At 40.0% G+C, this 16469-nt stretch overlaps 1 protein-coding gene across 1 annotated transcript; it reads left to right on the top strand.

The window, feature by feature from the left end:
- Positions 1-688: 688 nt before the first annotated feature.
- LOC141613924 (uncharacterized) lies at positions 689-1270 on the top strand. Its single transcript, XM_074432665.1, has 2 exons — positions 689-958; positions 1001-1270. The coding sequence occupies exons 1-2, from the start codon at positions 689-691 to the stop codon at positions 1268-1270; spliced, it is 540 nt and encodes a 179-aa protein (XP_074288766.1).
- Positions 1271-16469: the final 15199 nt, after the last annotated feature.

The following is a 16469-nucleotide window of genomic DNA, read 5'->3' as shown; positions in this document are numbered from 1 at the left end:
AGAAAAATCGACAAAAATAAAAGAGTCATCCAAACAAATAAAAAATCTGTAAAGAAGATCCATAGCCATTATTTCCAATCTCGTGTATTGTTATTGATATGTGAGTATGTCATCCTCCTATAATATTAATACAAACACAAAAAAATAGCTAATAAAATTCAAATTAATTCAAAACATAATAAAAATAAAAAGTGAAACAATTAATTTAGTTCTTTATGTATACTTTACCTACAAATTTTTTGAATAAATTTGAAATTCATTCTCCTGCAATATTAATATAAACACAAAACAATAACTAAATATACTTTTCAATGTAATGAATAATAAGCATATAATACTAATGTAATGAATAATAAGCATATAATACTAATTAAAATTTCTAATAAGATAGTATATACTGCAAAAATGAAAGAAAAATTATGGCGCCTTTTATATATTATTTTCTTTAATCTTTTGTTTTTCTTATTTTTATTGAGATTCGAACACCTGACCTTTTAAGGTCGGACGTCTCGGACCACTCGGGTTTTCCATTCTATGTGACTGCTTTTGTAAATTAAATTCCATATATCGTTTAATTGAGTATCACAATTAACTTATTGTTAAACATGTTAATCAGAAAATGGCACATGTGGCAAAATAAGACTTTGATATGCTTGATAATAATGGCACAAAATACCTTGAATGGAGGATGGATACTAGAGCCAACTCAAAAGCCAAAGGCATAAAGATAAAGGATACAATTTTAGTAGATGGAAATTCTACTACGCAAGAACAAGCAAAAGCAATAATGTTCTTAAAGCAACATCTCCATTACAGTTTAAAATCTGAATATCTATTTGTGGAGGATCCCAAAGAGCTGTGGGATAATCTTTGCCAAAGGTTTGAAAGCCTGAAGAGAATCATTGGGCCAAAAGCTCGGTATGACTGGATGAATATACGGTTCCAAGATTTCACTTCTGTTAGTGATTAAGACTCAGCTATACTCCATATCACTTCATAGTTGAGGTTATGCGGACAAGCAACGAATGATGCTGCCATGATAGAAAAAAAAAAAAATTCAACTATGCATGCCGATAATGCAGTTCTACATGAGTTATATCGTGAAAGGCAATATAATCGATATTCGGATTTAATAGCCATTTTAAGGATGGTTGAAGCACATATGAAGGTTATATTTCATAATCATAACAAAAGGCCTGTGGGGACTGTTGCACCTCCTGAAACATATGCTGTTAAATCTGGTAAACCATGGGGAAACATCTTTTATTAGGAGAAAGGAAAATGGCATCCGAATTTCAAACCCCAGAATCCCAACTATAAGGGGAAAAAGAAGTTCACGTTAAATAAAAGAAAGTCAAATCAAACCAAGTGTTTTAAATATGGTATTACAGGACACAAGGAAAAAGACCGTCGAGCTACAAAACATTTGGATGATCTTTATGTAACACCCCCATACACCAAGGTGTCTTACTAAGACCACCTAATGTATGAGAATGCTACCATTTTGATTGCCCAAGGTAGAGTACATCAAATAGACCATAAAAGAAAGTACTTTAAGTAAATAGTTAAAGTGATCAGATCACAAGCAAACCAACCCATAAAATATGATACAAGTGTTCCAAACTAAAAACCAACTGAAATAAATAAAAGTATCTCGACACGACAGCGTAAGACTACTAGCTGAGTCGTCGTGATTCATCCCCAGCTAACCCTCGCGCATAGAAGTCATACCTGCTTAATAACTGCTCACCATTGTAATACTCGTCCTTTTAGAGACCCGTTGACCGTCGTTGACTAACCTTAGACACCTGTCTAGACTTGCAGAAACCTTACGAGTTAACCTTGTGACGTTGTGAGCCTTTGAGTTCGTGTTACTCGATCTAGCGGAGGTCACTCGATCGAGTAACTTAGTCACTCGATCGAGTGACCGATCGAGTAGAGGTCACTCGATCGAGTAAGTTGTTTACTCGATCGAGTAACGTGAGTTCAGCGGGGAATTATAAATCGTAATATCGTGACACCCAAATCATTTCCTTTCCTTCTCTCCTAAACCTTGATGTCGTCATATCATTTCTCTTTCACCTTGAACCACCTTTTTGGAGCCATTGAGGGTGGAGACACCATGGGGATGGGAAGCATGAGTCGGGTAGCAGTCTTGATGCCGGATTTCTTTGTATAGGTATGTTGTCATCATCATCGCCTCCCTTGGTTTGAGTTGTGTTTATGGTATTAGTGATAGATGGTTATGCTGGTTGTTATAGGTGGTTATGATGATGGCTTGTTGTCTTATGGTCGTGCGCGAAATCGCTGCTGATTTGCTAAAGGTAGGTTTTCCTACTCAGTGCTTATGGTTGTCTAGTATGTCGTCTGTGGAACCCGCCACAGAGGGGATGTGCACATTAAAGAACATGGGTTATCGCTCGGATTGGATGAGCGGGGCTTAGGTGGGAACAGCTGCGGTCCCTCATTGGCGGTGTGGATTACTGGTTGCGATTGGTAATCTAAAAGGACTGGACCTTCGGGCAGTCAGAGGTGTGTGGATGATTGGAGGAGGTGGTTTATGTGAGTTACTATGTTTGTTGTTGTATATACCTCCTTTCTACACCTCCCGCCAATCACCCAGTGATGATTGGGCCACATGTTTAATACACGGAACGATTTATGACAGTCCGTAAGTTTATCGTCAGGTGATAGCTCAAACACTTGTGTCTACCCTTTAGTCGTCATCTACGCACCGATACGGTGGTTTTGACAGTAATTAGAGTTCATTTGGAGTCCGGGTCAAAAACCGCTTCATTTTCTAAGAAACCGTTTTAAAATGACGAGTCGGAATGTTCTAGAATATTCCAGATATTTATTCCATAACTAAATTTTAAACCTTTTGGTAAATATCTTCAATAAATCATATTTTACGGAATAAGGAAGTAGAGATCTACCGCAATTCCATAAAAGAAACGCGGAAATCTGTCTTCCGCAGGAGGAAACCTCTGGGGAAATGACGCAGCAGGTGCTGCGCCTCTTGGAAGGACCGCAGCAGCTGCTGCGCCTCTTCTCCAGCCCTCTTTTGCTGTTTACGGAACCTTTCCGTGATTTCTGTCCAAAGTTTGCGTCATTCCAAAATTCTTCACATTTGTTTGGTATAAATAGAAACTTTCGGTCTCCATATATTTCACGCGAGTGTCCGCCCTTCTCTTCTCTCTTTGCATTCTAGACCTTGCTATAAGCTTTCGACGCCTACGTGCTTGATCAATCGACCACGTAAGCTCAGATCATTCTGAGTCCCAGTCACGTTGCTTGACCGACCAATTTGACCACTACACATCAATCAATTAATCTAAAATCCTCCAACGAGGGCACTTTCTACATACATTCGAGTCGAGCAATCACTAAACGTTAGCTTAGTTCATCTCGTTTCATCAAACATGTAAGTCTGAGGGCGTAAATCCCACCTTTTTATTGTATTTTATTTTTTGTATCAATTAATGTAAGATTTACATCAAAAGTATACTTAAAATCGACTTTAAAAACCCTTTTTATAAAACTGTTTTTACGAAACAGCGGATACTAGACGTCGAGAAGAAACGCAGCAGCAGCTGCGCCTCTTCGAAGGGTCGTAGCACCTCCTGCTCCTCTTCCAGAGGCTGCAGCTGCTCCTTCTCTTCTTCTTCTTCCTCGGGTTTCCATGGTTTCGTTTCTTTTGTCTTATTTTTCTTATTTTTTTTCTTTCTTCAATACATAAACCATGCTTTAATACTCCTTTTAATTATAATTTTTTATTTCGACCTAAATCCCTTATAACTCAATATTTGCGGGTTTTCGTCATTAAATCAAACTCGGATTGTAGAGACTCGATTTGTCCCTATCAAGTTTTTGGAATTCGTCTTTTGTGCATATTTTCTTTGTTTAATTTTAGTTTATCAGTTTTATTCTTTCAAAGTTCGTTTCTTTATCGTAAATAAATCTAACTCAAGTTAATTCGTTCTAACCCGTTTTAACTCGTTTTATTTCGTGTTTATCGCTTTTATGACGATGTCAGATGTAATTAATATGCTAAATCACTTTCACTTGAGTCCAATGTCAAATAAATCGTAAAACATACCAATAAACATTAACAACCCGCGGTTCAGACTTAAAAGCCAAAGCTTAACTCAAGAACAAACGCAGGAATAGCTGTGCCTCTTCCAAGGGACGAAGCAGATGTTGCGCCTGTTCTGAGATGATTTTTATCCCTGAACTTCCGTTCTCGCTTTGACGTAGATTTAATTACGTAATTAATTAACTAATAATCGTAAAATCACCCTTAATCTGACTTATTTTATTACTTTAATTTCTAACTTTTTATTTTCATCTTCGAAATTCCGTCTTGAGTGTATTTTTGACGTAAATCGATTAATCCATTGTAATTCATTGTAATTTTAATTATCATTTTTTATTTATCGTATGATTTATTTACTTGTTTTTCACATGTAATTAATCCTAAATCCCAATTCGACATAATTGTTTGCTAAACTATTTGTTCACCGACATAGTTAATCTCACATGTTAGGATTAAAACGTTGGATGTTACATTGCATGCATATAATTGACGACATATCAACTATGAACGATTTCCCTAATCATTAGTAGAGGCCGCTATCGAGGCGGGCGGGATTAGGTGTTCAGTAAAAGAACTTCCTAATACGTACCCTCACCCCTTACTCTAGATCTCTGTGAACATCCGTGTTCATTGCCATCCACGAGAGTCATTCTAGATATAGAATGCTAAGGGTAACGAGTTCTTAGTGTTCATATCACTACTTTATGTCTTGACATGACACGAGGTATTAGAACGGTTCCAATTTCCCATAAAAATTGGTGGCGACTTCACGAATGCAGGCTTATTCAACCTTTCACCGGTTTCAATGCCTCACAAATCGGTAACGGCCCATGACGTGCTTTGTCTATCCAAGGTTCCGTGGGAGAAGTGTCGCTGTCTTAAACACACAACCCGTGAGTGCACGCGGCGCGGGTGGCCCATGTCCACAGTTTGGCGACTCCGCTTGGGATGATACACTTACGTGTTACCCAGGGTGTAACTTGAACGAGGTTAGGGAATAGTTTATACGAGACAGTTTTCGGTTTTCATTACTCGACCTTCTTAGGTCGTTTTATTCGGCCGTCCTAGGCCCAACCCAACCCATTCGACCAATTATCCCGTCTGGACGGTCCAAATTCATATCTGGGCCTAAGGATAGATAGCGATTGACGTCAACCATACCATGATATATACTCTTGTTTGTATCAAGGGCTTTTACTACTCAAGGAAATGGATTAGGAACCGACCTTACTCTTGTTTAGCACGGACCTCTCCACAGACCAGGGTTTGATTGCTTGGTATGACAACCCACCTTTTAATCCCAAACGCTTTAAGTGCACTAAGCATACTGTTATAACGCCTGTATAAATGTTTGTATCGTATACGTGATCACCATTTTGTAAACAAAACCATGACGAAATTTTGTAAAATCAAATACCTTTTCAAAATATAAATATTTCAAAAGTGGCCTAAAATAGCGCAAAATGAGTCAAAACTCTGTCCAAATATCCAGTCAAAATTCGGGCCTCAAAACCCATTTAAAAACCTCACTTCGAGTCAGCACTCCTACAACTACACTACAGTTACCTAGGGTAAACATTTCAAAATTTGTCATCTTCAAACCACACTTGACACAGTGGCACACTCCCACTTCACAAATCAAGTCTTTTTTGAGTAAGTGTGCTAAAATGGTCGATCGTGTTTTGATTCGTCGTCGATCTCTTTTCCCAGTTTCCAAGATGCTTGGAACTAGTTACGCAAGCGTTAATGGTCAACCCGAACAACCCGGAAATGGTAATGATCTAATCCTAGCTGCGCTCATCCGTCTCCTAACAAGCCAAGACCAAGCTTATGCTCGCCTCAATGCTATTGAAGGCTGAAATGTCGCTGTAGAAACTAGGCTTCCTCCCATAGATAACGATATTCCCAACATGGTCGTGAATGATAATCCTCCACCTTTTGTTGGACAACCAGAAACCACTCCAGGTCTCACCGAAGCTGAAAAGCGACTCCAATACTTGGAAGAGAAACTAATGTACCTTAAGGGAGATGATATCTACAGGGAGAATAATCGCAAGTATGAGGCGGTAAATGCTCAACTTCCAACCAACTTCAACATGACTGACATCCCAAAGTTCAAAGGGCACGAAAACCCTTTGAACCATTTTCGTGCCTTCACGGATTACATGTCTATCAAAGGCACTAAACCAGAAATGTTCTTAAGGATCTTTCCTTCATCTCTCGATACTATTCCTAAGCAATGGTTCAACTCTTTGGAGCACAAGAAAATCGCTACCTGGGATGATGCCGCAATTGAGTTCACTAAACTATACGCGGATAATGCTGAAATCCAAGTTAACATGCGCACTCTAGAGGTTCTTACCCAAAATGAGAAAGAAGGCTTCACTGACTTCCTAAGTAGGTGGAGAAAGACTAGCACACAACTTGTTGAACGCCCAGACGAAGCCACTCTTGTGGAAACGTTCGTAGATAATTTGAGGCCCATCTATGCAAACCATCTGAGGTACCAAAACATAAGGTCTTTCAAGGATTTGATTGTGCTGGGAACAAGAATGAAGACGACATCCGTAAAGGATTCTTGTCCAAAATGGTAGGTCATGGATATCAGGGTTCAACGAGTCGTTCTTATGGCTCTACTAGCAAGACCGATGAGGTTAATCTTTTCAAATCTACTAAGAAGAATAACCCGCAAAGGAAGTTCACGAACATTGGTGATTCATATTCTAATGATCTGAAAAGGTTGATGAAACAAGGCAAGCTCCAGCACATATGACCTACGCCTGACCCAGAGAAGAAGTCTAAGTTCTGGGACGAGAACGCATATTGCGAATATCAAAGAAGCAAGGGTCACGATACGGAGAAGTGTTTAAAACTGAAACATGTCCTTCAAGATATGATCGAAGATGGTCGTTTACCCATACCTCCCGGAGGCAAGCCTAACAATACTCAGAATCGTCTTGGAGTTCTGATGATCACAAATGTAGAATCCACCTTGGATTGTTCACACCTCATTCCTCCAGTCGAGGATGAAATTCATGCACTAGAAGATGAAGGGAGCTATTCCACCATCTCTCCTACCATTGCCGATTTTATCGCATGGGCAAAGAGTGTGAGTTGGCAAGTTTCAGAACTGGAAGCTGTAGTGGCATCTCTATGCAATCCAAGCACCATACCTATGGGAAACACGCCACTGGCTCCAATTCTATCTCAAGAATCTACAATGCAAGAGGTAATCGCAGTAGTTGACAATCTAGTCGAACAAATCATCAATCTAGAAGGTGAAATCATCAGGTTGAGAGAGCTCAGTATCGTCAACGGAATATGGGCAGATGACGATGAAGACGAATACCTCACATAACACTATCTAGCCAAGGTCAGTGAGGATATAGTCAAGGCTAGCGAAGATCAAGATATAGACCACCTTACTCGCTCAGGACGTCCATATCAAAATATCTCTCAGAACGGTCCTACCGTTAATGGTCCAGTTACTAACACCAATGTCATCACACCAAATGATGGCAGAGATACATCCACTGACCATTTGCTAAAACAACTGTAGAAGACAAAGGCTGATCTTTCAATCTGGTAATTAGTCGCGAGTTCATTTCCCCATCGTCAAGATTTACTGCAAGCATTGGCTAAACTGAATGTAGCGCACGATTCTACACCTGATGATGTAGTCAACCTAGTCTTCCAAGACTCAGTTAAACTAAGTAACCCCGTTAATTTTTCAGATGAGGATTTGCCTCCTTTCGGCGCCAGTCATAACCTCGCTCTATATATTACAGTCACATTCTTAAAGAAGAACGTACCAATGACTTTGGGGGATGATGGCTCCGCAGTCAACGTCATACCACTAAAGACCGCATACAAGTTAGGCATGAAAGAATTAGATTAGAATCCTACCAACCAAGGTGTTCGAGCATACGATGGAACACGACGTAAAGTAGTAGGGCTAATTAACCTCTCACTATAGCCACAGGGACAATCGAGCGAAAGGTTAATTTTCAGATAGTGGACATCGAGGCGTCCTTTAATATATTTCTGGGAAGGCCTTGGATTCACGCTTCCAAAGCCGTAACATCCACCTTGCACCAGAAGATCAAGATTCCTCTAGATGGCAAAGTAGTGACGATCACTTCGTCATCTATCAAGGCTGTGTTAGAGAAAATGTCAAGCAACCAAGTACTCACAGACCCAGTATACGAGCTTGGGGGATTTCAGAGTATAAATCTTGTAGAGAGCAAACTGGCACCTCTATACTTTAACCCATACTCCAACTTAGTGGTCAACCACATACTTAAGTCCCAGGGATACTTCCTAGGAATGCCATTAAACCCCATCAAGAATAATATCTTTTCACCTTACAAAGAAGGAAACTCTCAAAGGATACCATTAGGTTTCGGATACAAGGCCACGAAAGCAGAAGCCTTAGAAATGCTTACTCAGTTCCAAAACCGTAAAGACAAAGGAATCCAGATGCGATCCTATCTCCCTACCCTAAATGGATACTTCGTCAGGGAGGGGGGTCAAAAGTACTTCCATGGGTTTCCTGAACCTTGGCATTATAAGAGAATACAACTAGCTGGAATCGTGGTCTTCCACGATTGCTATTTCATCCCTTCAAAAACAGTTCCGACCGTCAAAACTCGTCAAACACCTTGTTTAGACGAACAAGCTGTTAGCCTACTATTTGGAGAATATCGATTTGTCAGAGCAGCGCAGGATGAGATCATTACCATGATACTTCAAGATGACCACTTCAACCCGACATTGCTAATTACCGACACCAGTTCAAATCAGTAGAAAGGATGGAGAAGGTCGATCAAGTGGACTAATAACCAGAGAAAACTCTTCAAGGTCACTACTGGAGAAGGAGAGATGTTCAAAGGAGAACCCAAAGACAACGAATTCGAGTCAGAGTCGGAATCAGAGTCGGTGTCTAGAAAAGTCGCTAGAGAGTCTTCTTCTGTCGTCACTCCCCATCCCTTTGTTTCTCCTAACATAGCGTCACATAGTAACAATAGCTTGTGAAATGTCCCAGCAGCTGTCCCTTTACCGCCACTGACTACTGAACATATGGCTTCTTTGTTTCAGCTCTTTAAAAAATTTAATATGAATAAATCAGATTCCGCTTACTCCTTGTGTTTTTATGAATGCAATTCTATTTACGATGATAATGAGGATGATTTTAACCCAGTCTCAGTCGAATTACCTCCCTATATAGTTAAAGAGATACTACAAGAAGGGGAAGGGGCACCAGTTATAGAGAACACCGAACCAATCAACGTAGGAACCGAATTAGAACCCCAAGAACTTAGGATAGAGACGACCCTAAACCCAACCGAAAGGGCCAATTTCATTAACATCCTACACGAGTTCAAGGACATTTTCGCTTGGTCTTACAAGGACATGCCAGGAATCGACAGGGATATTGCAGAACATCAAATTCTAATCAAACAAGGTTTCAAACCCGTAAAACAGAAGCTTCGTCGGATGAGGATCGAATGGGCTCTTAAGATCAAAGAAGAAGTCGATAAACAGTTCGAAGCCGGGTTCATCAAAGTTTCCGAGTATTCAAACTGGGTGGCTAACATAGTTCCCGTACCCAAAAAGGATGGGCGAATCCGGGTTTGTGTTGATTTCAGAGACTTGAACAAAGCGAGTCCAAAGGACGACTTCCCTCTACCACACATCAACATATTGGTAGATAATACAACAGATCAAGCGTTGTTATCCTTCATGGACGGGTATGCAGGGTATAATCAGATCAAAATGGCCATAAGGGATATGCATAAGACAGCCTTCGTCACTCAGTGGGGCACATATTGTTATACTGTTATGCCATTCGGGCTAATCAATGGTGGTGCTATATATCAACGCACTGCGACCACATTTCTACATGATATGATGCATAAAGAAGTAGAAGTGTACATAGATGATATGATCGACAATCTTCGCAAATTATTTCTAAGATTGCGTAAGTATAACATGAGGCTCAATCCTCAGAAATGTGCATTCGGAGTAACGTCAGGCAAGCTTCTGGGATATGTCGTCAGCCAGAGGGGAATAGAAATTGATCCATCCAAGATTAAAGCTCTAATCGAAATGCCAGAACCCCAAACAGAGAAGGAGGTTAGAGGATTTTTAGGCAAAGTGCAGTATATAAGCCGATTCATATCGAAGCTCACTATGATCTGTGAACCTATTTTCAAAAAACTCAAGAAAACAGATCATACCATATGGGACAACGACTGTCAAAAGGTGGTTGACAGGATTAAGGAGATACTGGCTAAGCCACCAGTGCTAATGCCTCCCCAACAAGATCAACCTCTTGGTTTATATCTCACAGTCACTGAAACAGCCATGGGGGCTATGCTCGTACAGACTATTGGAAAACAAGAAAGAGCTATCTACTACCTTAGTAAGAAGTTCTTAGAATACGAGTGTAAGTACACACCTCTCGAAAAGACATGCCTCGCTCTTGTGTGGGAAACAAAGAAGCTACGCCACTACATGCTTAGCTACTCTGTCAAAGTGTATTCTAAAATGGATCCTGTCAAATACCTCTTCGAGAAACTCGTTCTCAAACGAACGTTTAGCAAGGTGGACCTTAATGCTCTCAGAGTTTGATCTCAAATACGTACCTGTGAAAGTCATAAAAGGGTGCGCCGTTGCCGAATTCTTCGCAGATAATCCCATCAATGATACTCAAGCAATAGACACATGGTCATTTCCAGACGAGGACATCCTACAGAACAGTGTAGACTCTTGGGATCTTTATTTTGATGGAGCGTCAAATTTAAGAGGATTTGGGATATGAGTGTTGCTCATTTCTCCTGAAGGCGAGCATACACCACTTTCTGTCAAACTCGACTTCGAAGTGACAAATAACACAGTAGAGTATAAAGCTTGCCTCATCGGTCTACAGGCAGCAGTGAGTCTAGGCATCAAGAATCTTCAAGTTCACGGAGACTCATCCTTGAACATTAACCAAGTCACAGGATCTTGGAAAATTTGAAGTGAAAGTCTAGCACCCTATCAGGCTAGGATAGATGAAGTTGCCTAATTCTTCGATCAGGTCACTTATCTACACCTACCTCGTGAGGAGAATCAATTTGCAGACCCTCATGCGAAACTTGCAGCCTTGATTAATATGCCAGACAACATGGTTGAAATGCCTTTATGCATCGAACGTCGGTCAGAACCAGCCTACGTACACCACCTTACATATGAAGAAGAAAGCCCAGAGGAACCTTGGTTCCAAGCCATTCTAAATTTCAAACTCAATGGTACATACCCACCAGATATGGATAAGAGGGGACAACGCGCCATACATCTACTCGCCTCTCAATATCTCCTCATGCAAGGAGAGGTATACAAAAGAACACCTCTTGGTGTCGTCTTGCGTTGCCTTGTTCATTCACAGGCACAAAAAGTGATGGAAGAAGTTTACGATGGAGAATGTGGTCCTCACATGAGTGGACCCATGATGGCAAAGAAAATCACACGTCTAGGATATTACTGGACGACAATGGAGTCAGATTGTATTAAATACGTCAGACATTGCCATAATTGCCAGATCTTCGGGAATGTGCAACATGTTCCTCCCTCAATGCTTTACACCATGACATCTCCTTAGCCATTTTATGCTTGGGGAATCGATATCATTGGGAAGATCACTTCAGCTGGAACAGGAGGTCACTGTTTCATTTTAGTAGCTATCGACTATTTTACAAAATGGATTGAAGCAGCATCCTACACCACTCTTACAGCTAAACATGTGGCCAAGTTCATACAAATCAATATCGTTTGTCGATATGGTTGCCCACATGAGATCATCTGTGACAACGGGTCACATTTCCAGGCCGAAGCCGCGCAATTGCTAGCTAAATACAAAATCAAGCACCACCATTCATCGCCTTATAGACCCCAAACTAACGGCGCGGTGGAGGCAGCTAACAAAAATATCGTCATGATCCTCAAGAAAATGATCGGCAGTTACCTAGATTGGCCTAGCAAAATACCGTTTGCACTATGGGGTTATCGCACATCAGTTAGGACGCCCACTGGGGCTACTCCTTTCTTTTTAACCTATGGCATGGAAGCTGTGCAACCAGTTGAATTAGAAATCCTGTCCCTACGCATTTTGCTCGAAATTCAAATCCCAGAAGCTGAATGAAATAGGGATCGATATGAAGAACTTATCCTCCTGGATGAACGAAAGTTGCGCTCACTACATAATCTGCAAACATATCAGGCACGTAACAAAGGAGCCTGTAATAAACGGGTTAAGCCCAGGAACACCAAAGAAGGAGATTTGGTGCTCAAATCAGTCAGAGGTCTCCTACCTGTCGATCCACGGGGAAAGTTTAAACCTAACTAGGCCGGACCTTTCTTAGTCAAGTCCATAATCTCAGGGGGTACGGTTAGGATTACAGACTTAGACGGGAATGAATTTTCTAACCCTATGATGCGATCCCGCTAAGTGTTCACAAATTAAGATGTGGTCGTTGGTCACGGTCGAATCAAAACACAATTTATAGCTCCACAAGCAACTCTACAATTAGTAAAGAGGCAAGTAAAGGTCGGATCCCAAGGGACGGGAGTTGAAATGAGATTTCTATTGTAACTAATGGTGTCTAAGGGGTGTCACAAATTGGGTTGATGTAGAAGGTTACAAAACTAAAATAGCAATGAAAATAAATCAAGCAAGATGAATTAAAGGGGTGTAAACAATTGATTAAAGGCACTAGGGTGTCATGGGGTCATAGGGGAATCATGGGATATGATCATACAAACATGTTCTCAAATTATAAGCAAGCAATTATTGTTGTGATGGATTGAGTTGGGTTATATCTTACAATCCTAGGAAAGTTTGGGCCCCGGAGCCGAATCGATTAGATTGTACAACACCTACAAGTCGACTTAATCTTCCCTACTCAACAACATGCATGGTCTAATGAGACTCGAGTTGGGTTATGTCTTACAAGTCTCATTGAAAAGATAGAAGATGATAGTAAATGCAAGGATTCATAGGCTTAGCATTTCATCAAATATAACATGTGTATGAGTTGAGATCAAAACAAGCAAGCAAATAACACATGAAAGCATATTAATTTAAGCATGAATCATTCCCCATGTTGGTTTCCCCTAATCACCCATTAACCCTAGCTAAGAGACTACTCACTCATTATCGTGTTGATCATGCTAGCAAGGTTGTCAATCATACCAACAATATGAAACATGATGAATAAATGAAAGTAATTAGCAATAATTAAAAAGGGATTAAGAGATTATACCTACTAATGATTCTAATAACAAAGCAAGAATAATAGAAGTACTTGAATGCTTGATTGAGAGGTTGTCAATCTCCCAACAATAACCCAAAATAATCTTCAATTACCCAAAATAAATGATGAACAAAAGAGAGATTAAAGAACTAAAACTTGGATTAAAACTTGATTAATACTTGATTACAATATTAAAGAGAGATTTTATTGATATTAACTACACTAATTATTGATAAGAAGAACATGCTCCTCTAATTAGACTAATGGGGTATTTATAGTGAAAATTAGGGAGGATGCATTAGGGTTAACTAAGGGCTAAACTAGTAATTACACTTTTTAAGTTGAGCAAGGAGGAGCCGGTATTTTCTGAGAGAAGGGCTTCTCTTTTCGTAGCTTGGAGAAGACAATCCGTGCTGTGCTGGAATCCGGGCGGAATGGGGTCGGACGGGCGGATTCAGCGTTGGAATCCGAGCGGATTCATGGGAATCCGGGCGGATTGTGGAGGGGGAATCGAGCGGATTGTGGCAAAGCCGCTCGGATTGTCTTCTTTGGGGACGGACGGATTGGTGACAATCCGCTCGGATTGTCAGTCAGCAACAATTCTTCTTCTTTTCTTCCCTTTTCTTCATAAATTCCTTGGGGATTTCCTTGGGGACTCAAGGATCTTTTCTCAACATTGCTCTTCTACTATGATATGTACAAAGGCCTTCTAATCTCGTCTCCCCTTGATGCTTGGTCATTGAATTCGATCAATTTAGTCTCGTTTTGCCATGAAAATGCAAGATTCTTACTCCTTTCCTACCAAGGGATCAAAATCTCAAAGAATATGCAAAACAAAGAACTAAAGATAAGAAATGACCCAAATAAGCACTAAAAAGCATGGAAACGAGGCTAATTCGGGGGCTAAATATGCGCCAATTATGGTCACATCAAATATCCCCAAACCGAACCTTTGCTCGTCCCGAGTAAAGAGGTGACAAAGACTAGGACCAATACTAACCTATCCTAATAATATAGCCGATATGAGACAATTAGCGGGTCTCACTCCGCCCCTTCAACTCACAACAAGACAACCATGAGGTAGGATGTCTTCTTGCAAGGCAAGGTGGGTCTTGCCAAAATGGCGACACATCCAAACTTTAAGCACACAAAATCACATAATGGATGCATCTACAAAAAGAATAGCCACTTTCCTCATCTAAGTGGCGGAAATTATCTACAAGGGAAGCAATTCAAGGGTACACATTCCTTCATAGATGCAATTTCTTCAAACTACTAAGCCTAGAAGGATACCAATAAATCACCTCCAAATTGTGTCAAGCTAGGGTACCTTTGTCCTCAATCGTTAAATGCTTTTGTCAAGAGTAGACTCCCTATGGTGTTAGAAACACTGGAGGATCGCGGAATTCCCCCTCTTGCCTAGATAAGAAGAAGGGTCGTCCCCTCTCTACCATGCACAAAAATGGATATGATGGATAAAGGGATCAATAAAATTTGAGTTTCATTTGGGAGTTTGCTTTGGTTTTTGTTTTCCTCCCAATTTCTTGTGGCATATAACATTTGAGAACACTTTCTTTTTGCCATTTCTTTTGATTTTTGGCTTTTCAACACTTGACAACTTTTCAACTTTTTGCATTTTCTTTTGAACATTTTCAAAGTCACCCCAATTAGTAACGAGGGTGCCTTGTATTTGAAGCTTTTGGAGTTCTATTTTTGCTCCTCTTTTCATTTGATGCATTTTTGCAAACTTTCTTTCACTTTTCATTTCATTGAACTCAAATTGATTTCTTTTTGTGCCCATTCCCTTTTGTTGACAAAAATATGGTAGAACATGGATGAATGATTATTGCATGGTTTCAAGGGTCACCTTGGCATAAACGGTAGCCAAGGAGTTATCACACCACAAGGTACTCTTGACTAGGCCTTAATCCATGGGTCAAAGGATACTAGCATGACACATCCTAGGGTGTTTTACAAGTATTCTAACAAGCAAAGTCTTAAGAAGAAAGAGCATCTACTAGGGCCTATATACACTTGTCAAGCTTCCCAAGTAGACGGTTTCGCAAAATTTTTCTAACCATGCAAACTACATGCCATGATGCGACTAACATATATACATCCTAATGCATATGATTCTACCAACTAATATGCCATATAAACTAAATGCAAGTCCTAAGTTCACATTGTTATACCGCATCAATCAAAATAAAGCCACATAGTCATTAACATAAAGAGGAAAAAGGAGATTGGAAAGATCATACCATGCGGTCTTCAATATCCTCATGTCTCGGATGTGGCGTAGTCGATCAATGTGAAAAAGGATGAACAAACACAATATATACAAGACAATATGTACAAGACTACACTAAAAAGGAAATGAACTTGTTTTTGGATTTTCAATTTTCAAATTTTTATGATTTTTGAAATTTTTCAATTTTTTTGGATTTTGAATAAGAGTCAAATGTTAGAATTCCCATCCCCACACTAATATGGGCATTGTCCTCAATGGCCAAAATGATGGAAATTATGCAAAGATGATGCATGATTTCTATACTAAATGCAATCTACACTAAGCTACACTACATGATGCATGGTTTTTGTTATGACGAAGAGGATAATTTAGATTACCTCCCGTTGCGTATGCATTAACTTCCCCAAACCGAGTGAGACACTATTGCTAATGTCCAAGGATGGGTATAGTTCATGCACACACTATGCTATGCATGAAACTAGTTTGTCATTTTGGATTTTAAAAACGGGAACAATAGAATGAGAACACCTCAATGGTACCGAGGTGTGAGTCCTTTGATGGGGCTAGGACTACTTCCAACAATGATCAAAATTAAATAAAATACAAAGAGAGAAATAGACAAACCATGAGAGTGTAGGAGTTTCCAAGGCTTGCTAATCTTCCATCATGCTATCATCATCACTTCCCTCATGAGAAGTGGTGACATTGCCACTTTCCTTGTCATTTGCTTCTTCACTTTCTTCCTCATCTTCCTCATCATCATCTTCACCATCCTTTTCTCCTTCACTTGCTTCTTCCTCAATATTATCATCAACTTCTTCATTATTTC

Source organism: Silene latifolia, chromosome 11 (assembly GCF_048544455.1).
Source record: "Silene latifolia isolate original U9 population chromosome 11, ASM4854445v1, whole genome shotgun sequence".
Taxonomy (NCBI): Eukaryota; Viridiplantae; Streptophyta; class Magnoliopsida; order Caryophyllales; family Caryophyllaceae; genus Silene; species Silene latifolia.
This window is presented reverse-complemented; position numbering and strand designations above follow the sequence as displayed.